This window comes from Pholis gunnellus, assembly GCF_910591455.1.
Source record: "Pholis gunnellus genome assembly, chromosome: 23".
Lineage (NCBI taxonomy): Eukaryota > Metazoa > Chordata > Actinopteri > Perciformes > Pholidae > Pholis > Pholis gunnellus.
Genome location: NC_136550.1, coordinates 5,275,052 through 5,302,710, shown reverse-complemented (window position 1 = coordinate 5,302,710; position 27,659 = coordinate 5,275,052). Strand labels below are relative to the sequence as shown.

Here is a 27,659-nt window from a genome sequence, read left to right as displayed (position 1 = left end):
GGCTAACCGAGGGGGGCCACCGAAGGGCGGTAGGGTTTCTCACACCAGCACTTCTCAGCCAGTTCAAAAATGACTCCTGCCAACACACACACACACACACACAGAATGTGACCATGGCTCCTAGTGGCGTCTTCTGAACACAGGAGCTTGTTGCTTACCAAGAGACCCGGGGGGCCACGGCAGGGCAGAGTGAACTCGGTTTCTCTCCCACACAAGCAGTGTCACTGTGAGAACTCTTCAACTGCATCACTAGAAGACTTTACAACCACGTTACAGGTCTGTAAGTGCTTTCATTTGAGCTGAAAGGCACAACGAATAAAGGCCTTTGTCTCGTGATATTCGTTATGCATGGCAAAGGGCAGGATGGTGTGTATGTGTTTTTGCATGCCAGCATAGAAATTAAACACCAAACTATAAATACCAAAAGGTATACACGCCAATATGCTTTAAATGATAGCATAACATCTGTAAAAATGTGTTTCTGATGACGCATCAGTTTTGTTACGCATGTTAATGACGCTGACACCAATTTGTCTCTCTCCTTTTTTATGTGACTTTTAGGACCGCTACGAAGCCCGACTCACTGCCACAAGCTGTTAAATAAATTACAAAACACGTTGGCTTGGTGCCAACCACAGCGTGAGAGACAATCACATTTCAGTAACAGCGTTCAAACTCAACAGTCGCAAAGATTTGATGACGCCTCGTCTTACGAGATAATTCCAAAAGTGAATCCTTAACGTCCCCAAATCTTGAGTGTAAATTCACAAAGCTCACCTCCACGCTCTCGTTGACTTCTATTCCCCCGTCGTTGTCGTCGTCCAGCTGTTTGTGGATGAGCCGCAGAGCCTCCAGGCTGAAGCGGTCGTCCTCGCCTATGCATGGCGGCATCACTATGAGACAGGGGTCTACAGGGGGAGGACAAGATCAGGTCAGAGACGGAGGGTCAGGCGAGGGCTAACAAACAGCCAGAAGACGCTTAATGAGCAACGGTCCCATGGCTAATTATTCTGTGTCGGGCGCAAAACAGATTAGAGCATTTCCTCCTCTTTGTGTCAGTTTTAGTGACCGCATTATCTTACATATACAGGTGCAGCGTTACCAGTCCACTTTAAAATGATCTTTATCACAGAGGGTAATTCTAAACACTATGATTTCCAAGGAGCTGCTGCAACCTGATGAACTGCATACTCGGCACAAAGATGTTCAAATCTTTTTTTTGGGGGCATTCAGAGCTGCAACAATTAATCCCTTATTTGTTAGACCGCACATTTATTGACAACTATCGATTAATCATTCAAGTCACTTTTTCAAAGCAAAAAAGGAGAAATATTTGAGGGAGCAGGGAAAGGAAAACCTCTTGGAGAATATTAAGACGCTTTGTTTTCCTCCTCCGTGCACCCATTACAGGGAGTTTGCGCTAACCTGGTTGGACCCGCTGATCCAGGGGGGCTGACCGCACCGGTATTCCAGGCATTTATTAAAACGCATGTCCTTATGTGATTCAGGACCACAAACTGCTGCCAGCAGCGATACTCCTCAGACACTGTACACACTGAACATGGGAGTAAAACAGGTTCATCGTCTGTTTGCACTTGAACCTGAAGTTTGGGAAACCAAAGAGTGCCACTTGTAAACACAGCGCTTTGGTGCGTCTGATCGAAGTGATCCCAGCTGTGGCCGCTGTCACTAATATCCCAAATGCTGTGCTGTGCATCCTTTCGCAGCAGCAGTCCGCTCAGCGCTCCTGATGGACTCTCGTGTGCGGTTGTCATTCCTGCAGCGTCCCCAGTCATAAACCCCCCCCCCCCCCCTCCTCCCCCCTTGTTTTTATTCATTCACCCTCCCGTCCCACTGGGGAAATGAGCCCATTACTTCCAGCCTTCCTAGCTATGGGCAGTTTGAGCTGGACAGGTGCCAAACTGTCTCAATGGAGCCATAAAACACACACACACACACACACACACACACACACACACACACACACACACACACACTTACAGCAACAGTGGCTCATACACAAACTCAAAGCCACATTCTTTTTAAAGATCGAAGTCACAATCTTAAATATATCACTCCATAAACTTGCATACAAAATGACAGAAACGATGTCTTAAACCTGTAACTGCCTATTAATGGTAACCCAAGTAGAGCAAAGGCCTCGTCCAAGCCCGACAAATAGCGATTCTCCCAATCTGGCAACAGTTTCGGAACAAACACAAAGCCACACAGCAGCCGAGGGAGACGCGACAACAGCCAAAACGCATGGATCAGGCTCTGGCAAGGAGCAATGCTTCTCCATCAGTGGAGCTAAAAGGACGACAGGAAAGCCACCAGGACACGCCAAAAATGGGAACAAGGGACAATTAAAAATCGAATTGTCTTGTAGTGTCACATATGCTTCTGGATGCACATTTATTTATTTGTTTTAATCTGGGCAAACCACTACAAGATGCTCCGTATATCTCCTGAAAGACAAAAATAAAAATGTGACAATTAAGATGCTGTTAAAACATGAGTTTAAAAGTTTGCCACTTTGAGGAAATACTTTCTTGAGAGTTAAATGAGAGGATTGATACCACTCTGGCGTATGTACAGTAAATATGAAGCTGGAGCCAGCAGCTGGTTAGCTTAGCTTAGCATAAAGACTGGAAACAGAGGTAAACAGCTAGCCTGGCTCTGTCCACATGTTGAGAAAACGGCCAGCAGCACGTCTAAAGCTCAGGCTAGCTGTTTAACAGTTTCCAGTCGTTATGCTAAGCTAGGTTAAATACTACAACAACAAAAAAATCCATAAGCATGTACAGTTTAGTGACCGTGGGGCATTTTCTGCGTGTTTTTTTCGATGTAAGATCTGTTTACTGAAACAAGACTTGACACGTTAGTTATAGAGTTGCCACTTGGCAATCCGCAGATAAAGCAAAAGGAGACATCTGATTGGACGCGTGCCCGGGCTAAGTTTGGCTGAGAGGACACTGGGGTGGATGTCCGTGTCAAAAAGGAGAAACCAGCGTTGGCGAAGGGCGGCACCTGGACTGAGCCGAACATGGATACGGTGCCAGAGGTTTGGATAAAACATTTGTTTTTGTGTAAACAGACACAGTAGGTTGTTTAAAGTGGTTGGGACCACAGTGGCTTTAAAATATACACTTGTTCACATAACGATGAGAACTAAATATTTAACTTGTGTTTTGACTAAGCTTGCTGCAATTACTTAAGGGTCAGACCACTTCCTGTTATGACCCCACTGTGTGCACCAAGCTGCCGGTTTGACCTCCACCAAAATGTTAAATACCGTAATTCCTCTAAACACCGCGCACTACAAAATGAGTGAAACACAGAGGAGCCAAACAACCACAAAACATTGACACTTCATTTTCAACAAAGACGACGTTGAATGTGTCTCTATCAGTGACAGGAAAGAGCATCAACACGATAAGGCTCTCAGTCAGCCTCACTTCAGCAGTGTGCGTCTGTCTCTACTCAAAAAGCATCCGATACTTCAGAGCGAGTTAGATAATGCATTTGCTTAGCTGGGAAGTGCAGTTTACATAGCCTGCTGTTTGCATAGCGTGCATATCTATTTGGCTGTTTGCTTATTTAAATAGGCACAGAACTCAAATACTTCACTTGTGTTTTACATGCACACAAACAAACACAGATGGCTGCACGTCCTATTATATGAATCCCACTTTAACTTTCTTTGTTTTGCGGAGACATCACAATTGATAACGGCATACTTCTTACAAACGCATTTCTATGGTGTTGATCTTTTTTCTTCTTTGTCATTTCTTTCTATACCGGTGGCCTAAATCTGTTCTGCATGTGTGCAGAACCCTTCATGAACCAGCTCATCTTCTGAAGCTCGTCGAGGAACAGATCATTCGAAGATAAAAAGAAGAAAAAGACAAAAAGAAACGCTGTCATTCACCGACAGGATTTAGGCTGGGCCACCTAGTGTGCGATTCAGAAAGATGACAGCACAAGCCTTTCCTTCCCAGGTGTCCTACTTATGTTTAGGGACAGCTGCGAGCACTACAATCAGGAACCATGCGACAGGAAGTGGCCATCGGTGACCCCGAGCGTTCCAGGGGGACGCACGCAAAATCACAAACAGCTGGGAGAAGCGGTCCCAAAAGATACACAAAATTGGAAAGCACTGGGTTATTTTTAACCCGCCAGGCTCCCAGTTGTCAGGATGTAAAAACTCAAACAATGGCAGAGGTCTCCCTTACTCACACACACACACACACAAGCAGATGTTAAGTACACACACGCGCGCACACACAGCAAGCAGTCATACCTGTAATTCACATTGCCATAACTCAAAGAATGCGTGCAAGCTGTCACAGAGGGCGGCGGGTTTTGTTCAAAAGAATCCGATAACAAAAGCGTTTAGCTGTCAGCTGCAGCCTTTAAAGTGAATCCCAACACTTCAAAAAATTATTTTTTTGCACAATATATGCACGCCGTTAAGACGGCACCGTCTTCATTTTAGCAGGAAAGCTGTTAAGTCGGTGACAGGAGAAGCAGACAACGAGGAGAGTGTGTCGGATGTGTTTAGGGGGACGTTTTTTTGGGGGAGTTCCTTGAACCCGATCCCTTGAGACACGTGGACATGATGTTTATTCAACTGAATCCATACGGCAGCGTGTGGCGTGTTCAAAATGTCAGAGAACGACGTCTTCGCCACGTGTCAGACGCAGGTTTGATGGGGTAATGTGATAGAAGTGACAGTATGGGTGTGTATTTTGATCACAGAGCTGTATTGTCTATTACCTTAATTAACTATTTCTCTGTATAGACCTCAGATAAAAACACACCAATGAGATAAACCACTGCACTGAACAAAGATTCACAATTTATTTTTAGACAATCCCACGTACGCCATCGCACTTCTGCACCAAATTTGTATTAATCCAAAGCTGTAAATAGGAATATAACAAAAGGAATATATCTTCCAGTTTGATTAAATGTAGCTAAAAGATGTTTTAGGAAATTCCTATATATTTGTGACCCATATTCATTAGGAAAGAAAAGGCTTATGGAGGTAAAGTATAAAATATAAATATCAAGACAAGGTAGAAAATAAGAGAATTGATTGTTAGGGCAGCCGGAACACACAAAGCCCTGAAGATGCTGAGCCTCATAGAAGAAGCCGATAACTGGGCTCAGAGCTCCGGCAGTGTAGAGGCTGACGTCAGCCCCCCGGTAGCCCACAGAGTGAGCTCTCCACCTGGGAGGAGAAGGAGGTCCATCAGTGTAATGGAGAGTATCCGGGCAGCGGAGACGTGGAATTAAGATAGCGGCATATGATGGGCTTGACATGCTAACTAACTCTGAGGAGCCAAAAGAGGGGGGGGGGGGGCTCTTCTTACCCGCAAACTGCTCAAGATGTCCTCGGCTATTTCCTGCTCTCACACACACACACACACACACACACACATTGTCTCCCTCTCTCTCTCTTTCCTGAGTGCAGACACAGATGTCATGGCAAAGACACTGAATACACACACCTTGCCCACACAATATGGCGCCTACTCATACACACACACTCAAGCGTCTAGGATGGCACTGCAGGTGGCGGCGGACTCAAACTCGCAGACCAGGATGAAGTAATGCAGGAAGCAGACAAATACTCCACATACTAAAAAAACGGATGAGAGTGAGCTCACTTACACACACACACACACACACACACACACAGAGGAGTGTCGCCTCTTCGTATTTCAGCCTCCTGACAGTAACCACGTCTCAGACAATGCGCTGTAGTAGCCGGCTGGGGTCAGAATGTGTGTGTCCAAATTTTCTGCGTGAAATTGCATTAATAGTGCGCTCAACAATTCCCTCAAAAGCAATGAAAATGAGTGTTGTGCTATTGATATCTGAAGAAGATATGTCTTTTCTCTTGTTGTCCCGTGCAGGCTAGTCAAAGTTTAAAGTCGTCTCCAGACTCTGGGGACTCTTGCTTTGCTCAAGGACACTTCGGCACTCAACCTTTTTTCCCCCCATCTAGTCTGATTATTGACTTGATGACTCCTCGGCCCCCCCCACCGACGTAACAACTGTGGCTAAAGGGTTGAGGCGACTTCCTGCTTGGATGTCCAACCAATATATTACCCCCACCGTGTCACGCCGTGTCAGCGATTCATCAGATCCGCTGTCACCGTGCCAAACTCCTCTCAGCGTTCGCGCATTTACGACGTGCGCGCTTACCATGTGGATAAGCGGGACGTTAAGTGCATTCTTAGAAATTCCTGCTTTTGATGCCGTAAGTTAGTTCCAGCCTTTGCTCCAACATGTCCCCATCTTGTGATACGTCTGAGTGTCTTGTAAATGAAGCAAAAAAGAAAATCCTAATTGCATGGCATTCAATACATTAATTAGGGGAGGGGAGAGGGGGGGCGTGATGTCAATGTGTACCAGACTTGTGCCCTGTAACCAGTGGCAGTGTCATAAATCAAGCTGACAGGTCAGTATTAAAGCAAGTAAATAAAGCTTCTGAGAGAGTCTACCATTTCAGCTCATCAGCAGCCATTAATAAGACACAAATATCATTAGCCGCCTACAAATGCCACCAGCTAGCGCAGGGAGTTAAGTGAGAGAGAGAGAGAGAGAGAGAGAGAGTGAGCTGTCTTAACTCCCTAGGGTGCCATGGGGCATGTCGGAAGAATGTGGAACTGCAAAAATCATCGACTAGCGAACACAAAAAGCGGTGCCGATACACAAACGGAAAAAATCCATCCGTCCATCCATCATTCATATTTCCTAAGAGCCACCTACACAGAGGCAGAGTCCCCATTCCAGACAAAACAAAGTCTTGCAAAACCTCACAACGGACTAAGCTCCAGACGTTCAACATGTCTCAACTAAACCTGATTTTGCAAAACAATACAGTCGGCGGTGCAGCCGGATCCGGTCTGGCAACAGCAGTATTAGGAAGGCAACTAGTGCGGATTATCAGGGCGTGAATAAAAAAGGTCTGACTCATTAATTTAGGCTCCATTGTCCTTTAAAGTCTTGCTGCATTCTTTATTACGATGACTGTACACTGTAGAGTTTGGGACAACCTTTGTTACAGGTGGCTTCCTGCTTTGTTTGCACTGCATCTGCCCTAAACAAATAAAAGCCTTCTATTTCCCTATTATTTATTCAATCAGGGATAGGTATCTCTTGTGTCTCTGATCTGTTTGAACACAGTCCTTTCCACTGAAACAGGGTATTCCTCACCCATCTAAACCACCTTAACGGGCATCAGTAATCCTCTGCTTAGGCCACAGCTTAAAAGACAGAGAGGGGGGGGGGGAACTAGAGCAAAACGTGTGGAGGCCCACCAAAGTCTGATCTAAAAAATGTCCAGAAAAGGAGACGCTCTTTGCGCCCGGGCGTCCCAGGAATGTTTGAATAACAGCGCCGAACACGAGATGTGGGACGTATGCGGCCCGGCCCGGGGAAGAGAAGCGAAGAGGAGAGAAGGATGAAAAGACAAAGTGGAGCGCTCGTTTAATTTGCTCGCTCGGCCGCCGACATGCCCCGCTGGACGTAAGGTTAATAGATTGAATGTCTATGGAAAGGGAGACGGGGAGCAGAGGGCCGAGATCACATGCTGGACTTTAAAAAGTTAACAATGAACAATGAAAAGCATGATGAGGACTTAACACGCATCGGCCACGTAGTAATGGGATCCAATGTTCTTGCACAACTCGTGAACATCAGTGATTACGAGGCAAAGTAAAAAACGTTTTAGTCCGCAGCCTCGATATCCCCGACTGGGATTAAGCGTTCCTCGTCTGTGTCATTGCCTCGGGACAAGACAGCTGAGGGTTAAGACTTTCCCACTGGACTTCTGAGAAGCTTCTCTTTAAGGGCTTGGTACCCTGTGTTCCCTGACCTCAACACTAATTGGTTGAACAAAAACAAAAAATGGGGAAAAAAGTAACACGAAATTGGACCCAGATGTGTATGGAAGCAAATAAAAGCTGGAATCATTCGATACCATTGACTTATTGAAATATTTTATTTTGAAAAGCACCTTTTTAAAATTGGAGAATACAAATTCTAACCTAAAAAGACCGGTGAAACTAAATTCAGATTGCTGGAATAAGAGTGGACGCAACTAAATTAAAAGAAGAAGAAATGTAATCTTTCACTTCTCGGATACTTCTCCTTCTTGCACTGGAGGCCGGTTCGACGCTTGAACCTTGAACAGCGCAGCATTCAAATTTGTATTTAGATTTGAATGTCAACATTGTTAATGACGCTTAAATTCGTACTTCCCTAAAATTAGAGGTTGTATAACATTTCCGGAAATTGCCATTAAACCTGACCGAACTCAAGCCGGGGGGAATCCTGAATGAAAGCTCTACTTGCTACCTAAGTATCAGTTTCAAATAACTTACAGTATGAAGGATCATATTATAAGTACATTGTCGTAAAAAAAGAAAGCGGATCTCATTAGTGGCATGACAGCCGTGAATGGAAAACATTTGCGCCGTCAAAATTACGGCGGAGACGAGCAGTAAAGGAAACTAAATACCGCACACTGCTCTTGCTTAGTGTACGATATGTTATTACATCTTGTTGGAGCTTACATTACAAGTACATTCTTCAAGATGTGAGAAAATTGCACATTTAAATGCAAAGCTAAGACCGCTGCACGGTCAGATTTAAAAACCAGCATTAATGTGAAGGAGCAGCCTGTTCAAACTTTCACTGCTAACTTCAAAACCTAATAGGTTTGTCAAAACCAGCCAGTGTCTGTGTGCTCAGCGGGCACTACGTGATAAATTGGTTTTGCACACTTCCCTAACTGTGTTGGCATGGGAATGTCTCGGTCTAACGATGTGTAGCCGACAGCAGGTTTGGCTCTCTGCCAGCTTCCTGTGTATGTCTTTTACCTTCCTGCGTGACAGGATTCTGATGGGTTGTGTTGGGTTGTTTTTAAACTTGGTGCTCCTAAATATGGACGCCAGCATGGAAGCTAAGAATAAGTGCCACGCTTTCAGACAATAGCAAAGTCGGTCCAAATCTGGAGAAAAGAAAGCAGCCGAGTTTACTCGAGTGATGCAATACCCACGCAGAGGATTGGCAGTGAGGTACTTCTGAAGGGTCACCGACTGCCTGCGTCTCGCGTCAAAACACGCTACTGAAAGCTTCGGCCTCTGACGTGAAACACTGCAGAAACAAATCACGTTCCTCAGGTTCCTCGACCGTTTACAGGCCCTTTGACCTTTGGGAAGCAGGAGGAGAAAGCGAATGAAAGTCGTTCTGTTGCTACCAGGTCCTTTGATGTTGTAATACAAACTGGGGCCCATTTTGGAGCAGATCAAGGGGAGGCCAAGTAGCTCCTGAGAACCCAGCTGTTGGTCCGGACATGCTACTGTTAGCAGCACTAAGACGGATTAGCAGTCAACTCAGCACCGCACACCCCCAACCAAGACAAGTTGGGGGGGGGGGGGGGGGGGGAGCAATTTGACTGCTGTTTGTTTGATCAATGAAAAACAACCCTGGTAACTATATAAGAACTTAAAACCTGCACAACCATGTAGGGGAAGCGGAAAGAAGCTGTGAAAGCAATACCGACGAGAAGAAAAGCACGTAGTTCATGCTTTCCTTGTGGTTTCTTCATTGAATCTCATTGGCTTCCGAGTCTCCTTGTCCTGTTTGGCCTCTACTTGTATATTAGCTTGTTATGAGCACAGGTCAGAGCATGAGTGTTGCTGGACACGGACTTGAGAGGGGACAGCATACCTAAGAAATCCACACTGCTCTTTGCCCCTCTTGCCCGGGCCACCTCATCACGTGCCCTCCGCCGAGGGAAAGTCCCTGAAATCAGAGGGGACGGCTCCTCACGTCCAATATCTAACTTTGAATCCCGCTCAAATAAATATATATATACAACTATAAATATAAATATAGATCCATTTGCCTGAATATAAGAATCGGCTGTAGACATCTGTTCACCTATCTCATTTCTAAATAGTCAAACGTGTTCCACAGGTAACCTCACACTGAAAAACAAAGATATTGGATTAAACCTTCGTGGGTTAAGTCTACCCAAGCTCACAACAAGTAAAATGAAAGATTGTACTTTCAGTGCTGAGAAAACTAACGCTCCAGTAACTCGTGATTAGCCGGGAAATAACATAATGCAAAGCGAGAAAGCCACAGAGGCAATTTTAGGCGTCTGTGAAGGGCATGGCATTGGCTTCTTCCTGTGTTAAGGTGACGAGTATTATGGTATTAGCTGTGACCCCTATCCGCCTTTTATTCTGAAACAGTGGCTTTCTTTCTGCGTTTTAAGGATGCAACTAACAGGGATTGTTGCAATAAATCCATTTATCGTGAAGTCTATAACAGTGTTTCCCAAACTTTCATTTGGGGACTCACTTTAAAAGTATATCATTGAAAATGGATACACGTGTTAAATACCGTATAAATGTATTTAGGCATTTAGATAACCGCCTCTTTTGTTTTTTCTCTCTCAGCAAAACTCCTTGAAAATGAAAAGCAGCTGATTCTTGCATAGGACGAGCTAAAAATGTGCACATATTGAACATTTTTCCACCAAAAATGACTTAAACGATGATCAAAATTGTTGAAAATTCATTTTCTGTCAGCCTACTAACCGCTTCAGCACCACTATGTTTGTACCCGACAACATTACACTAAAAAACGAACATATACCATACATATCACTACATGCTTTAGTGCTTTTTACTGCCTATCGTCATGCAGTGTTGCGAGCTTGCGTGCGTCCATTACAAAGGGCTTAACCAGCCAAGCTCACATGTGTTGCCAGCTTGGGGGATCAACACCTTTAAGTGTGGCGGAGCGGGACAACAATTGTCCCCTCTGGGCTGGTTGAGGGCAGACGGCTCTGCTACTGTAGAACACTCACAGCAGGAAACACTGTACAGCTGAGCACAGTGACCTACATCTCCTACTCAGGCGCTTTCTGCATGAGCGAATCAGCTTACTGGCTGCTACGAAATAATTAATTATCTCAAAACATGTGCATTAGAGATCTAAGAATGTAAAACAAAGGATTTGTTACAGTATTTACGGCGTTTGTGAGTGGCTCCTCATAATCATCAATTTGGAGTTAGGTAGCTAATATGTCTTCGGCGATATTGAAAAAGAATTTGAAAAAAAAAAGAACAATAGCCACTCAATGGGGGATTAGCGACTTAACAATGCCTCCATTCCAGTGAATCGGGTCATTGATTGTCTCAGCGCTTGTTACGAGTTTAAATCCGATCTCTGCTCTCCGGCACGGCCGGTGACCGCGGGCACTGAAGGTTAAACCATTAAACAAAAGCCCCCATTATCTCCCAAGTGAGTCCGGTTGAAAGTGGGACTGGCCCGATGCCTCGGTGAAGGATCTCGATAATGATGAGGAACCCGCCGTGTCAGTGTCAGTGCCGCACAACAAAAAAAAAGGGAGCGCAATGGAAAATACACACGGAAAACTTCACCGGTGGCTTTATAAATACTCCCGGGGTCTGCTCCGTTTGGTGACGGGACTCATTAGGTCGGATCACAGCCCTAAAGCCCCTGGTTGAGATGGAAGGCAGCTGTCCAACTCTGGGGGAAGTCAACATGGGCAACCGAGTGGCGTCAGTGCGGCGATGCGGCGCCGGCCTTTCATTTTGAGGTCATTATCTCCGGCAAGGCGCAAGCTTGGAGGGGATCATGCGCTCGGTTGTGTGTGTGCGCGAGTATCTGTAGGTCTGTCTCACATGCTACTGGACACATCGGCCTGATCCTACAACCTTTTCGTGGCATTGGATGCACACTCCTCCCTCCTCTTAACTGTCTGGTTGGCCAACAAGTGATGAACAACTGCTTCGGTAGCAAAAGGCATTTCCGGCGATGAGCTCGTCTAAAAACAGGCCTTACCGAGTCTGTCGACATTTTGGCCTTTGTCATGGCTCTAAAACACCAGATATCTTATGATCAGCTAAAGTCAGGCACGACACAAGATGAATAAATCACCCATGTGTGCTCCGCGCCGCCATCTTGAGAGTAAGGGAGCCAGGAGGGACAATTGAGAGAGATTCAACTCTTTCTTTGGGAGGGGACAGGAGGGACAAACCACGCGACTGAGTGCACTTTTCTAGTTCATTTGAACGGGAATCATGATCTCGTCGGACAGATGGATCTCTGAAATATTATTAACTTCTGAAACTGATATGGCAAACATTTGACTATGTACCTATCGAGCAGAGCAATCATTTGGATTTGCGTTTGTGGCCACCCGAATGACAGTAGCTCCAATATTCACTCTGCTTATTAGCTTCTACATGCTCCACTATGTTCACCAGCTATTTGCGAACCTCGCCTGCATGCCGACGGTCGATTTAGTTCAAATGAATTTAGCTCATCTTCGTTTAGATGCAAGAAGAGCTCTCAGGGTTGGTTCCAGAAGTTCTGGTAAAGTCGGTCTTCTTTTTTTCCGTTTCTTTCTTGGCTGATGAGGAACTCCTCAGAACAGTCTGTTCTAGTCAGAGAAAGGAAATGGCTTTGCCTGTTGAGCTGAACACCACAGAACCGGCACATTACGACTCGCTCCACGTTCCCTCCGACACTCTGTCACAATTAGCCCCCAGAGTGAACCCAAAAACTCTCTCTGAAGCCTGGCTTTCCTCAAGCGAGTGCACGTTACTTGGATAGAACACGGGACGGCCAGCCAGCAGCGACGGAAGTCTAAAAAAAAAAATGCATATTCATGTGCTCCCCGCAGTACTTAAGCAAGCACTGGCGAGATAGGCAAATGTTGAACCTCCTTTCCAAACAAATCCCTGTATTAATGCAGTCACTTTGCGCCGAGATAGCCACGGTCGCCTCGGATATTGCTATATAAACAAAGCAATATCCAGCAAACTGTCCCCAGACGTCACAGATCACGTAGGACCGTACGTGACAAGCAGAGTGTGAGAGAGATCTGCTCGTGTTTGCTTTACTGCTTTTGAGCCCGGGCCATTTAACCTACAGCGGGACAGTTTCTGCCGTCTGTAAATTATGTAAAGCTCTCGCTAAATGGGGGCCCTTGTTTCTGAGAAAACTGTCACCCGGCAGAGCACATTACTTGAGAACTGGATGTTCCTCGCGAGTCAGAGGGGAAGGGCTTTGTTTGTTGAAACGCCAAACGAGCTAAATACGCCATTAAATCGAGGGAAGACCACGTTCACATCGCCACTCAACCATCCCCTTCACGAATGCCTCGTTCTCTTCTTCCCCCCCCATGTTTTGCTCGAACACCATCTTCTTGCTTAAAGGTTTATAGAGATGATTTATGACTCCTATTGTTTACATCTACTCTGAATAAACACATTGTCCATATTTACATTTCTACACTTTGCAGACCGTGTACGATGTTCTGACAAAAGGCGCTAAAATATGACAAACTTATTTAAATCGTCCTCCGTCACCATCCTCTGCTTTATATCTGAAACCAAAGCCCAGCTTCTCTAAAATTCTGGCCTGGTCTTTTGAAGATCCTCAATCACATGGAGCTGCCTGACCCACCAAATGTTAAACCTAATCCCCCCCCCATCCACCATCCAGCCTTCACCCCCTCACCACGCACAGCATGCAAAATGGCAGCTTTGAACCCTAAACTGCTTCAATAACAACAGCCTCTTCTCTCTGAACCTCAATCACCAGGGCAAGAAATGTATTATACAGTACTATTGAACGTTGCATGACAATCACAGGCACAAAGTGTACGTGTGCAAATATACACCTGTAGGCAAAATGAATAGTTCCCAAAGAAGAGCATCACTCGGCAGTGTAACCCACTTTATGAATGTGCCAACATCTTTGAGCAAGTGTCATCAGTCATAGATGATAATGAGTCGAGTGAAAATGCTACTTGCTAGACTTAGCTAAAATGCTAAGCTACGGTAACGGCAGCACAAGTGGCGAAGAGACATAAAGACATAAAGCAAATTGTCTCAGTGATGTCCGTTGTACAGCAACAGTTACCTAAAGTTAGCTCACATTAGCTTCCATAAGCTAGTAATTATACCAGAACAACAAATCCCCTGAGTGTATTGAATTTGGCAATGTTGCGTTTTATTCCCTATGAATTCAACTTTTAATTTGTAAAAAGGAACAATGTGTCTCTCAAAAGTCCCAGTCTTGCTTTCAAGCTTTGAAACTGACCGGTTTTAAAAAGTAGAATTGTTAGAAATATATATATATATCACACCTTAAAACCAAGATTAAGTAGCATTTAAGCAGCAACACATACATGATTCAAGATCACTTAGGCAGCTATTAATCTATCAAGTCAACTCCGCATAAACAGGGGCTACACGAATACACACATCCATAAACAGACACACACACACACACACACACACACACACACACACACACACAGATGTACTTTCTCTTGCCTGACACCAAGATCAGTGAAAAGGGCAGCTGACCTTTCCACGCAGCCAGCTGGGAAATGGGTAACACTGCGGTCATGTTAACCGACACTGTATTAAACCACCACTATCCCTGCAGCCACTGCGCTTCATTGTTCGCCGGGGACACGTCGTCCCACGGCCCGCTTTCTACACCGTCAGGCTTGTTGTCGTGTTAAAAGGGCGTGTTAAGTGTGCTTTTTTTGTTTTGTTCTCCTTAATAATCAATATATTGTATATACCTGGTTTATTTCCAGGAGCTGCTTTACACTTGTAAAAAAAACAGGCAGCCATGAATGCTTAACAGCTGTCCGGGACGAGGTTTATTACTTAACCGACGGGCAGGGGTTGATGTGTTCGATGAACACAAATAGATGAGTCTGTAAGCCTCCAGTTTCAAAGGCTTTGTGTGCGTGTGCGTCTTAAGTTGCCACACCTTCCGTCAGTGTCAACACGCAGAGATCATTGAGTCATTTGGGCTGTTTGCAGAAATACTCAAACAATACACTTGGAAGTCAGCATTTCGGATGTTGCTTCCACGTGGAGTTTCATAAGCAAAGCGAATGCTAATATTTGCATCAGCGACACCTTAGCCTGACTCATGCGTGACAATCTGCCTGTTGAAGGCTTTAGTGAGCGGAGGACAGTTTAGGATATTTTTTTGGGGGGGTAGATGTTTCACACTTTTGGTCGGCAGCATCAGCGTGTGTGGAGTTTGATCAGAGGTCATGGAGACGATGAGCATGGAATTTCAATCCCGTGATAACAGTTTGGTCGTATATGGAGGGGAAGATCAGAACCAATGTTTCTATTCAAGAAGGGGTCAGCTGTATCATCTCCATGACTCCACTGAATTTCGTCCTCCGAGGTCACGACATGCGGCTGGAAGTGTTCCAGATAACAGACCTCAGTTTAAAGAGGAATAGTTCTCTGTGGAATTGCACATATTCGCATATCAGATCAGAAGATCTCATGCGAACCTGCAGCCGGTTGGCCTTATAGCTTAGCATAAAGACTGGAAACTAAATAGCATATAACATATTATATCTGGTTTCTTAGAAACACCAATTTCCCCAAATGTCGAGCTATTCCCTTGAATCCTCCTTTGCGTCATTAACAGAGAGAACAGTCCTAACAAACTGCCTGAGTGCATATAAACAAGTTAAACAACTTTAAATAATTCTCTGCAGGATTGTCAATAGTTTAGAAAGAACATCATGTTTACAATATTTACATGGATAACCAGTTACCTGTCCACTTTGCTGCTGTGATGCTGTAAATGTCCCCACTGCGGGACCTAATAACGGATTATCTCATCTTATCTTATCTTATTACAGACACCTTGAGCGCTGTTTGACCTTAGTCAACTATCAATTACGCCGCGTATGCGAGAAGGACTGAGGCCGTTTCCGAGAGGATGAAACATGTCGACTGAAAGCAGAACCTCAAAGAAAATGAAAAGGAACTAATCCACATTTACAATAAGTTAAAAATAAGCCTGGTATCGGATTCAGTCAGGTGGGCACCGAAAACACGCTAGCAGGAATCTAAAGATATCAATGTAGAGGTAAAACTAGGGATTAAACAATAACAAAGGCTCTGGATGGATCCACTGGTCACATACTGTGCAGGTACGCCTACACAGTCAAACGTATATGTGCATATGTGTATTTACACACGTCTGTTTTATCTGTGGCGGCCCTCCAGCAATGAATCAACAAAACACCTGCGAACGTCAACAGAGGATATTTAGATGGGCTTCCTGTATTAGAAGGAACCGGTCATTACATATTGTATGTTACTTCCTGCACTGCATGCGTGCGTGTTATTTGTTTTCCATATTCTGTATGGATGTAACGTTTACCCTCCGCAGCATCCCCGGTGACACGTGAAGGGCACGATTACCGTAAATACCCTAAAGTGAGGATGCATCCTGCATTCCTGTCATGTCATGCGTTTCCTCGGTAATGTGCAGAGGAGGGGGAGAAAAAAAAAAAAGGTGAATGCATCACTATCCATTAAGCCCCTGCGCAGGTCATTCCCCGGCTTTCCCCGAGAAAGCCACAGGGAGCACGAAGAAGAGGAAGAGGAGGAGGGTTAACACTGTACATGGACACACTTGTGTATATACGACACGGACTGCGCTTACCTGTGGGGGCTACATTTGCAGCATCAGACGCGTGGTTGGGTAGATCATTCGAGTAAGTGCACTCCGAGCCCAGTACCGCATAGATGACGAGTCCACGTAGCAAAACATTCAATACCTTGTGGATGTAACTCATGGTGGAATTAAAAAAAAAAGAAAAGAAAAAGGAGGTGAAGAGCTTAGTAATTGGTATCCGTGGGACCGGGAGTGGGGATGACTGGGGCAAATCCCGTGGGGTGAAAAAAAAAAAAAATGGAAAACACAGCAATAGCCAGTCGATAAATAAATAAATAAAGAGTCTTTTTTTTTTAAGCAGGATAAAATATGGGGGTGTCAGAAGAAAAAGAGACACCTAGAAATGCACCAACTTAAAAAGAGAAAAAATCCCCGCAGTAGACTAAGAGCTAAAAACAGGAGATTACCGTCACAGAAGAGTATAAAATACCCACTAAATAATAGTTCATCGTGGGTCAGAGACGAGCCAAACTACTTTGAAACGAGACCCCCTTCCAAAAAAATAAAAACACTAATATCCTCTAATGGGTTTACTGGCTGTTTCGGAGGAGAGACTGCTGCAAGCTACGACAAGCCAGTCCCCCATGTCTAATTCTACCAATTTAAAATATATATATATATAATATATGAGCTTATAATAAAAGACCGCGTAGTGAACACAGACGCCGACGGAGCGAAGCACATGCAGCCTCGTCTGGAGGAATTCCCTGTCCAAAACAAAAAAAAAAAAAAAAAAACAGACCACACGATAGGAGCTTCTTCTTTTTTTCTCGTTTTTTTCTACCGTGGATATCCGTGGGCTAGAAATAAATACCACGTGCTGTATTTAAAATCCTTACGTAGGCCTGTGAGTTAGAAGAAAACAGTCTCTGTACTTCCACGTACAGTACACAAACACCGGGGACAGCCTCAGCATATTGGACTCGCAGCGTCTCATAGGTCCGCCTCTTCACACGAAAGTAGCAAATCCCATCGCATCAGAAAAACACGCTCGCTCGCTTCTTCTTCTTCCTCCGTTTCCCCTAATCCTTCTCCCGGCCCGTGTCGACCGCGCGCGACATCCGCCTACTTGTCTAAATGAAGTTTTTTAAATGTATTTTAAGTCAGCTCCTCGCGGCTCGGCGTGATACCGTATCACCCTCCTGTCATAGCGGCTGCTCGCCGGGCCGACGCAGACCAGGGAGGGAGAGCCGAGCGAGGGCGGAAGTCAGTATGCAGACTGATTTGACATCAGGACCGGGGGGGAGGAGGAGGGGGGAAGTAGGAAGGGAGGGGGGGAGACATTTAGCTTTAATTTTGGTTTTAATTTGGCCACAACTACTGCTATGTGCAAGGCATGAGGGGAAGCATTTTCTTATTTTTTAGTATGATTATTATTTTTATTTTTTTTTAGATAAATTCAACAGGGCATCACGTCCACGCTACCCGGGTTTTCATGCAGTGTGAACGGGTGACGCAACTCACTGCTGGTGGGTGTTTGTGGAGCTTGTGTGGACTATTGAGCTGGAGGAATCCTCCCCACTAACTTGCGTTTTTTTTTTTTTTAAATTCCATTTTTTGTTCCTGTCATGATGACGCGGAGGATGAGACCCGCTTCATTGTTCTTCACTTCCCTACTAGAGGGCCACGCGAGCTTTCCTCCCGGCTCCGCGCGCTCATTGGCTGCAGTGTCCCAACATGGCAAAACCTGATTGGCTGATTCAGACAGCACGTTGCTGGGTTTTTTTGCCCGTTTTTTGAAGACGCTCAGCGCGGGAAATAAAAGTCAATTTAAAGGGCAATGCTGGTGTTTATAATACACTATTTACACCACGATCCAGTTCATCATTAAGTTATTATTATTATTACCAAATGCAATGATAGAAGACCAAAAAACATCTAGAGATACAAATCACATCTTTCCATCTCTTACTTTTGTGGCTTTGTTATCTGAGAAAGCAGCTATTTTTAGGATAGCTTTGACAACATGTAATTTGGGTGTATTTTGATGAATAATTAAAAAGAAAAGCCTCCTGTGGACAGGTGTTGTATATTAGTTTTTTTGCGACAATCACTAACACAAATAAACTAAATAAATGTAAAATAAATGAGACTAATTATAATTAGACTCAACACAACTTTTTGGGAAAAGAAAAAAGGATGGGAAACAGCAGTTTGATTAAAGAAAAATATATTTAACTCTCTCAAAAATAAGTATTAACTTCGATGCTTTGTCAAGTCCCCAACAAATACAAAGAAAAAACACATAGTTAAGATGTCTTCAAAGGAACGTTAATTTCAGGGGAGAGATGCCAAAACCTCTCATTACTGTAGAGCTCACTTATTTACATTGTGGTCTGCAAGCCATTCTTGGCTCAAGTGCTTCTCTACAGGAAACATTCAAGTGTTCTAACTGTACAGGAATGCGTAAAAACCACGAGATCAGTCAAAATAGAAATTCAGTAGCAACCAGGAAAATGTTTTAACAAAAACCCTGCTTGGACAGCGGCATTGATTGAAACAGTGCATCTGCTCCATTGCTTGCAGTAAAGAGCTTTTTACAGACTCCAGCGTTATGCATGCTCAGGTTGTCCTGGCCCGGGATCCCTCATTGAAACGACAAGCCTGACATTCTTACTGCTTTGCTCATTAACTTTTGCTTTGCACCTACCGAGGGTTGGTGGTCGGCCACACGCCTCAGAAACATTCTCGTCTCTGTGCTGTGCTTGTTTAGCATCCGTGTTATGTTGTCGCATATAGAATTACTTCGACTTTGACTGACACATGCTTCTGAGAAAGAACTCAAATACATGAACTTGAACTGTGCATCTTTAGGGCGCACTGGAGAGGAACTGTTTTCACATAGTCCTGTTAAAATATAATTTTTACAATTTTATCTTAAATCGTTTCCTGATGCCCTCATTTTTCTTCTTTTGATCAGATACATCTTCATTGGTATGTAATTGTAATCTGTCTAAAAACAACTGGGACAGGGACATTACACAGGGCTGTGTCTTGTAATGTCCAATTTAATATAGTTACAAATCTAACCTAATAATAGTTTAACTGTAATAACATTAAATCTATTCAGCCTCAGAGCATTGATAGACAGAAGCCATATCGCCCTGCAATGCATCCCACCAGCCACCAGGAGCGACCTCTTACGTGAGTGAGCCGCACAGCAGGTAACAGTTGTCTCAGGAGGAACAGACTTCTGGAGGCCAAAGGAGACGCATGATAAAAGAGTCACCCGTGGGTGTCCTAGTAAACAGGTGGGAGATGTAGCAGAGAGAGAGAGAGGGGGGCGGGGGGGGGGGGAGACGAAAGAGAAGAACAGCATAATTCGATACGAGCCCGCGGAGGGGAGGGGGGGTTGGGGGGGGGGCAGGGAGGAAGGCAGCCAACAACGAGGGAGGAATACAGCAGATGCTACATGTAGGAGGAGGGCCGGCGGGTCACGTCCCTCAATGCTGCGACCCCAGTCGCTTACCGCGTCAGCCTTTTTACTAGAGCTGAAAGATACAGTTTGCCCTGTCCGAGTATTCACCCTGTCACACAGGCCGTATTGTAAATATGTTATTAAAAGGAGCAGGAAATGTACCGAAGCATGACCGACTCAAGAGCTGCTCAAGGTCTAAGCTTTTAAAAAAGGTTTTATTCAATAACCAGGAGGATGGATTCAAACAATTTTATTTCACTAAAAAAAATTTGAGGACATTAAATGGTTTGGATGAAACACTGTTCATAATAGAGAAACATGATTTGATTGCATTCAAATTAAAAAAAGGTGAAATACACTGTATGGACTGTACAAAATAGCTGAATACATTCAGGAATTAAATAAATATTCGTGATGAAATGAAACAAATACTGGCACTAGAGGTGCTAAATGCCCCTTCAGCAGTAATATGCATATTTTTGACAAATACAATAAATGAAGTGTGTACACAGCAGCTTCTAATATAAGTTACACATGGGCTTGCGTCATTTGACTGTTTCTCTCGACAACCCTAATGCTTCCAATCTCCTCATTCATCAGCAGCAGCATTACCTAATAGTGTACTAACGGAGCACATTGCACAAGCTAATTAACACTTCATTAGCCGAGCCTGGAGATGTTACTGTTGTTCTCCCTTTTGCTATCTCAACACAATTACTGCTTCATGCAACGCGTCGCTGAACGAGCGTCTTAGCTGATCCAAGCACTGCTGCGCAGATCGTCTTTCCTGCAGAGCATAAGGCTTAGGGAGGTTAGCTTAACCTTACTGGTTAGTAGGCTATACTTACATACTGTATAATATCTAATAACATCAGTAATCACTATTTATGGTGCATGCATGCTAATTTGGCTTTTTTTTTGTCTGAACTATAGTGCAAGATATGCAAGTGATGCCACCCTGTAGCCTGGTGTTTCTTGGTGGATGATTGCCAACACTGCGTCGGTGTGGTTATAGCATTGCAAGAGTGGCATTTTGGTCGCGTCTCTGTCTGCTCCAAGTGGCATGTACGTACCACGACTCATATCCTATCGTTTCCAGGGCTCCTCAGATGGCCGTGGCGAACAGAAAGATCTGGATGAGTGGCATGACTTTCAGAGTTGAAAGGTCAGCGAGGACAGCCTGCAGTGTGCATGTCAAACAAAACACAAATCAGATTTGTCATTTAAATTCCCAGCCACCCCCTCTCCAACGCAATCTCACCGTAAGCCCACTAGAAGAGACATATTTCTACATTTAAAAACAAAAGAACGACATGCACGGTGATAGTGCGGGATCCTTGGGAAGCTTCAGAGTACACCGCTCCCCACAACCCTGTCCTTTTGGGATCGGAGGGAGATTAAATTTAGGGGCCCTATCGTGTTTAGAGTGAGGGTTTAATATTTCAACGCTGGGCCTGAGGGGTTCTAAATATAAGATAAGGAGCAGTATGTTATGATATCTTCTCTCCTGCCGGGGCAGGTGGTAAATGAGCAAGCAAATATTGCCGGCCAGCAATCTTAGAGCAGCAACATCAGCCTGTCGGCCCCCGATGCGTCACATTGTAGTTTATTTTTCAGACATGTGCATGCAGAAGACCGGGTTACTGGTACTGGCTGGTCATTAACGGCTATTTGCAGCCTTCCAGGAGTATGCAGGGGGTACAGGGAGAGGACTGAAGTGTCAAACAGTCTAATGTGAGACGGACATACCTCAGCCGAGCCCAGGGACGTCACTTCCATCAGGTTCTCAGCGCGGAAGGCAAACACGGCGGCTGCTAGGACTGGAGGAGGTTTGTGTGCAGGGAGAGGTAACAGAAGAAGGTGAGGCACATGGGGAAAGAGGCTCTTACTGCAGAGTTTTGTGGCGCAACAACTCTTACCTGCAACTACCTCCAGCGAATCGTACCCCAGGATTCGGTCCCAGAGAAGAAGCAGCTGGTCGGTAGACAGATAGCCAGAAAAGGCCCGGACCATCCACTTAAAGGCGATACGCAACCTGGGGACCAAACCAGCACAGCTCAAGCCTCCGAGGATAGATTACGGTTATTCTGATCAGGACATTGTGATTACAGACATTCACCACAAGATGGCAGAAGCGCATAATAGAAATAAGACGTGTGTGCAGGTGAACACAACTGTTGAGTGACACAGGACCACAAAGAGGATGAGGTGTGTGTGTGTGTGTGTGTGTGTGTGTGTGTGTGTGTGTGTGCAGGCTACTCACGGCTGCGCCCCAATCTGTCGTAGGTGGTAGAAGAGCTGAGGCAGGTGGGTCTGGAGCAGCCGCTCAAACTGCAGGCACAAAGACACGATCCCCTGCAGGAGCGCATGTTAAGCACAAGTTAAGCACATTCACGGAGGTGGACGCGCACCGACGTCACAGACAACCGGAATGTTTTGATCTCGCATAATTGGCAGTGGTTTACCGAGGGCGAGGAGGAGATGGAGTGTAGTCTGAAGAAGTAGCGGCTGTACATTTCCCTGAATACACTGTACAGCTTGGACGGCTCGTTGTACAAGAAACACAAAGGTGCCACTGCAGGACAAAGCAAACACGCACACACACACACACACACACTGTTATATATTGTTGCAGTATTCCTCCTGCAAGTTTAGTGCGAGAACTAAGGGGCATAATATACTCACCATACATCGAAAACCCATGAAAAGGGATTACACCTGTAAAAAGGAGATTTTTCAGTTAATACAATTTTATGTATTTAGGATAAGCCCCTTCAGATGGGGTGCTACACACAATAGAAACAACATTAAATTGGCAACAGACAAAACTAAAATAGTAACTAATTCCATCCGTTAAATGGCCAAACGTTGCCATTTAACAGTTGTTCATTAATGTCACATTAAACACGCACAATGTCTCAAAATAGGAGATCAAAGCATTCTTAAACATATCAAATGAGACTCAGAAGGTACATTTTTGTATTATCAATGCAGATAATCAGCGTATAATTTAGTCTTCATAAAAAACGTTCAGGAGTGCGCAAAATACTATACGTGAATAAGAAGGGAAATGTCAAAGCTTGTGTTGTTTTCTATATAAAATGATACGATGTGAATGTTTGCAGGCTCACCGTTGGGAGGATAAACCACAGCACACTCCTCCTCTCCGCCCTTCCCTGTTCAACAGACACACAGATCAATCAGTAACCAGTGTGTGGGGGGTTCCTGATTACTAATACTGCCCATGCACGGGTATCTGGGTAACGACCTGTAGGTCATCCGAGTACAGCGGCGCTCTTTTTGAGTTCATGCGATGATGTGGGGTGTGTCCGTGTGTGTGGGGTGTGTCCGTGTGTGTGTGTGTGTGTGTGTGTGTGTGTGTGTGTCCTTGGCGAAGGCCACATATCATCTCACCCTGGATGAAGGATCTGGGAGGAGTGGCACTGTTGTATTTGAAGTGCTCCAAGACGGCGGTGTCTCGAGAGAAACACAGCAACACCTGGCAACACACAGGTGTGGTATTAAACAGGCTCGCACACACACACACACACGAGGCGTGGATTACACACACAATGTGTAATATAATCCTAACAACAGGCAATAAAGGAGTCAGAAGTTAATACACTGGTTTCTTTGCTCGGGAGCCTGTGACGGCCTGTGACTCTCTCATCATATGATGAGAGAGTCCCGCCCCTGCATGCTCTATATGAATATATGAATATATGAATATATGTACGTGTGTGTGTGTGTGTGTGTGTGTGTGTGTGTGTGTGTGTGCGCACTAAGCTGAGAGGCTGTATTTTCCATATATATGCCACGCGGACGTTAATGGGCGTAATGAATTAATTATCTATATTTACATTGTGCTTTTAGGAGTTGATTTGAATCAGTACTCGCATGATTTCAGTCACGTGATTCACGTGATTGAGTTATTTTTGGCATATAGGTTCATTCTACCAATACATAGGCTAGATGAGACATGGGATTAAAAGCATGTCCCCTTTAAAATAATCTGGTGAGAAAACTCGTTCAAATACGCAATAATTAAGATGAGTGTTTACGACGGCATTAGAATGTGCCGGAGCTCTGCACCTGGAGCCAGCATTTCAGGATGTCCTGACGCAAACAGGACCAGAGGTCTCGAGTGGACGCTTGTGAAGCGGAGCTCTTTCCCATTACGGTCCAATTTCCGCGTCTTTTTTTGAGAGCCGATTTAATTTCCACCGGCCTCTTCAGTTGAATTACATTGTGGGGGGATAATCTCTCTCGGGCAAAAAAAATAAATAAAACGGCAGCCATTTATAAGAGTTAATTAATAGGAGCGGCCTATCGCATGTCTTTAAGTGTACTTGCTGGGTACAAAAACAGGGCGGTTGTTTTTAGTCTGTTTGTGATAGATTTTAAACTGGGAGTTCAGGACGTTTAATAAGTAAATGCCGCAGCAATAATAAATGTAAATAGTTCAGTTCGGTGACTTGACGTAGTCTGAAAACCTTTTATTTAGTGCAAACTTTATTTGGTAGGGGTGCCTGATCAGGTGAATCAAATTGATACTGTGAGTGGATTCTTTCACTGCCTGGTGAGTTTGCCATCAGCCAATATTGACGGTGATACCGGAGCTTTTGTTCTTGCTACGCCCTGTGTGCTCATTGGGGCGGCCTCCGAGGAAGCGCGGCGCGTTGACAGCTGCTGAATAAAACCGGTTGCCGAGTATATGCCGATATGCAAACAGAGCGGCGGCGGCGGCGGCTACAAGAGTCGCTAAACATAACAACAGCTCGTATCCTCGTCTGGGATGAATGTGTAACTGTAGGTACAGAGCTGTAAAACTGTCAAAAATCACTTATGGGTGACGCTTCAGCTGCTATCTAGTGGAATGAAAAGGTTTCATTTTGAACGGCTGGGGATGATATTTAAGATCTGTGGGAGACCGTGTTGAACCGCTGACTTCTTAAAGAGAGGTGATAAAAAGATATTACCCGAATAAAAAAAGGAAATTCGTCGCCAAAAGGAAGGGAAGGACAGAGAAAGTTGGAGTTTAACTCCGACATAAAAGTTTTAAACGTTGTGTATAAAAACTGAAAACACATTTTTAGTCACCTTATAGTTTGAGTAATTAAGATACTAAGTAGATGAAAGTGTGTTGTATATGCGCTCTGCTCAGCCGTTTGACTAGTTTGGGCTCAGAAGACAAAAAGGTGATTGTTGTTCATCTTATTATGGGTATTTGATGTTATAGAACACGTGGTAATTGACAGAAAGTATTCAGGGGAAAGTGTGCAGGTTTGGTAAGTAATGAGAAATGGAGAGCTGAACTGGGAGACTCTAACCTGGTAGAGGAAATCTTCAAACACAAAGTAGTAGTCGTCGTTACTGGCAGTGAGCTTCACATCCTGGGAGGGGCAGGAAGTTTGGAATCACATTGAATTACATTAAATATATATGTATACACAAAGATTGTGTGTATCAGAAGATATTTCCGGGAAATAACCTTAAAGTTCATGTCAGGCAGGAGCAATTAGAGGCGTGTACCTTATAGATGAGGTTGTCCACCAGCAGGTCATGCTGTATGACTCCAGCCGTCAGCTGCTCATAATGCATCACCTCCTGAAAACAGCAAAGATCCAACGTGGTTTACGTGTATCCAGAGCCCGATACGTGTGGCCTATACTGGGGTTATCTGGACAAAATCTAATTCCAGTTCTCTATGGTGTGTGAAAAGATCACCCCCCCCCCCCCCCCCGTTCACCTGCTAAATCAAGTTTATGTGTCGTGACGGCGATGACAGAAGGATTAAACCGAAGCTGAACGGATGGGTATCTCGTTTCCTGACCACATGGTTAAACTCAAACCGTGTCTCCGGTTTGAGACGTGAGGGGAACAGGAACAGAGATGGTCATTTTTGTGACAGCTGATGACGCAATGAGACAATGCACACACCGTCCTTCCAACTCGGACTTTTTAATGTGTTTGCCCTTTTTGCCGTCCAGAGCCATGTGAACACTCTCCAGACCTCAGTCGGGTCCGTGTTCCTCCCCCCCCCCCCGACCCCCAGGAATCAATCGTCCCATCACGAGCATTTGTTTTTAGCAACTTGGCCTCAACAGGAGACTCTGGACTCCAGCGTTTACACGCAGACAGGCAGCTGCTCTGTTTGGGCTAACTGTGCTAAATCGCCTGCATTTGATTATTACACACGGGACAAGATACAGTGAAGATAAACAGGTTAATACACAGATTACGTTGCAGGTCGGTGTTTTTTTTTTTTTACTGTACAATACACAAGAGGTCCCCAAAAAACAGACCTGACCATTATCTGTGAAAACTTCACAGATAATGTAGTAAACATGCAGTTTGGGAATCACTGCAGCTGTGTGTGCTCGGCTGCTTCATAAGAAACACGGTTAACAGCCGCCACCAGGGTGCCACTCAGTGTGTGTGTGTGTGTGTGTGTGTGTGTGTGTGTGTGTGTGTGTGTGTGTGTGTGTGTGTGTGTGTGTGTGTGTGTGTGTGTGTGTGTGTGTGTGTGTGTGTGTGTGTGTGTGTGGTACCTGTGGCTGGTTATTAGAGTTCAGGATGAGGGCCCACAGGTCGGCACGGAGCCCCGTGGAACAGCCCTGCCTGCTGTACTGCTGCGCTGCTGCACTGTCCTGCTCCATAACCACTGGTCCACAGAGAGAGAGACAGTAGAAAGGGTGCAGGAGACAGAAAGACAAGGACAGTCTATATTTCCTCCATGGTCAGATTTAGTGCTGAAAATGTTACATTCATTTTACTCAAATAAATTAGATTTTTTTGAAATAATTAATTCAATAAACTCAAATGTAATTAAATAAAGTTAAATTCAATTAAAATAAATAAATTCAATTAAGTCAAATGTAATTAAAATAAATGCATTCATTATTTATTTATTTATTATAGTGACTACATTTTAATTCACTAAATGAGTTAAATGTAATACAATTCAATCAAAATGTAAATTTATATATTAAAGGAAATTACATCAAATTATAATTTATTCATTTTAATCAATAATATAATTTAATTAATTAATAGTTAATTAATTAATCCAATTTACGTTAATTGAATCAACAATTGAATGAAATGACTTCAAAAATAATTATATTGACTTTAATTTAATAATTTGACCTGCCGACCAAGGTAACTGGCAGGAATTCATAGAAAGCCTCGTGATTTGCTGGCAAAATTATATAACATGAACAAACAGCAGCCGGGAAAACGAACACCTGCACATCTTGAATGGCCGCACAACAACAACGCTAGAACAGTTAAGAGGTTTGTTTTCTTCGGGAAAACTTGGAAAGGACGACCTCCATCAGCGCAGAAATAAAACGTCTTCCAAACGGGGACTTTGATGCATCCAAAAAAACAAGATAAATTATGAAAACTCCTACAAATATGCCACCGATTAATCCCAAAGAGTGGGCGAGCTGTGGCTTCATAGCCACATGTTTGGGTTCCACGGGCTCGTTCAAACGTAACAATGCATAAACATACAAAAAAATCATAACAGACATTCCCATAATGGTGATAATTACATAACTTTCCGAAAAAAAACCCACAGTGGAAACAGCCTCTCCCACAGCTCCATTCGACCCTAAATCTCTGTTGTGACAGTAGCCAAAAACACACAGCCCTT

At 44.4% G+C, this 27,659-nt stretch overlaps 2 protein-coding genes across 4 annotated transcripts in view; both read right to left on the bottom strand.

Annotated features, from left to right (window-relative positions):
- Positions 1–17,730, bottom strand: part of stim2b (stromal interaction molecule 2b) — a 33,375-nt gene extending 15,645 nt beyond the window's left edge. For 2 of the 3 annotated variants that reach the window (XM_079184424.1, XM_079184425.1), the window contains exons 1-2: positions 16,570–17,730; positions 778–908 (exon numbers count right to left, since the gene is read on the bottom strand). In XM_079184424.1, the coding sequence (XP_079040550.1) occupies positions 778–908; positions 16,570–16,702 (264 nt within the window). In that variant the 5' untranslated portion in view covers positions 16,703–17,730. The remainder of the gene's footprint in view (positions 1–777; positions 909–16,569) is intronic. The other variant, XM_079184426.1, reaches the window with a different exon arrangement.
- Positions 17,731–20,240: 2,510 nt separating this feature from the next.
- The window catches only part of tbc1d19 (TBC1 domain family, member 19), a 10,851-nt gene continuing 3,432 nt past the window's right edge, over positions 20,241–27,659 (bottom strand). Inside the window, exons 9-19 of the mRNA XM_079184740.1 lie at positions 26,551–26,722; positions 25,532–25,606; positions 25,330–25,392; positions 23,414–23,498; positions 23,131–23,175; positions 22,685–22,717; positions 22,465–22,574; positions 22,263–22,354; positions 21,919–22,034; positions 21,749–21,819; positions 20,241–21,179 (exon numbers count right to left, since the gene is read on the bottom strand). Of these exons, the coding sequence (XP_079040866.1) occupies positions 21,105–21,179; positions 21,749–21,819; positions 21,919–22,034; positions 22,263–22,354; positions 22,465–22,574; positions 22,685–22,717; positions 23,131–23,175; positions 23,414–23,498; positions 25,330–25,392; positions 25,532–25,606; positions 26,551–26,722 (937 nt within the window). The 3' untranslated portion in view covers positions 20,241–21,104. The remainder of the gene's footprint in view (positions 21,180–21,748; positions 21,820–21,918; positions 22,035–22,262; positions 22,355–22,464; positions 22,575–22,684; positions 22,718–23,130; positions 23,176–23,413; positions 23,499–25,329; positions 25,393–25,531; positions 25,607–26,550; positions 26,723–27,659) is intronic.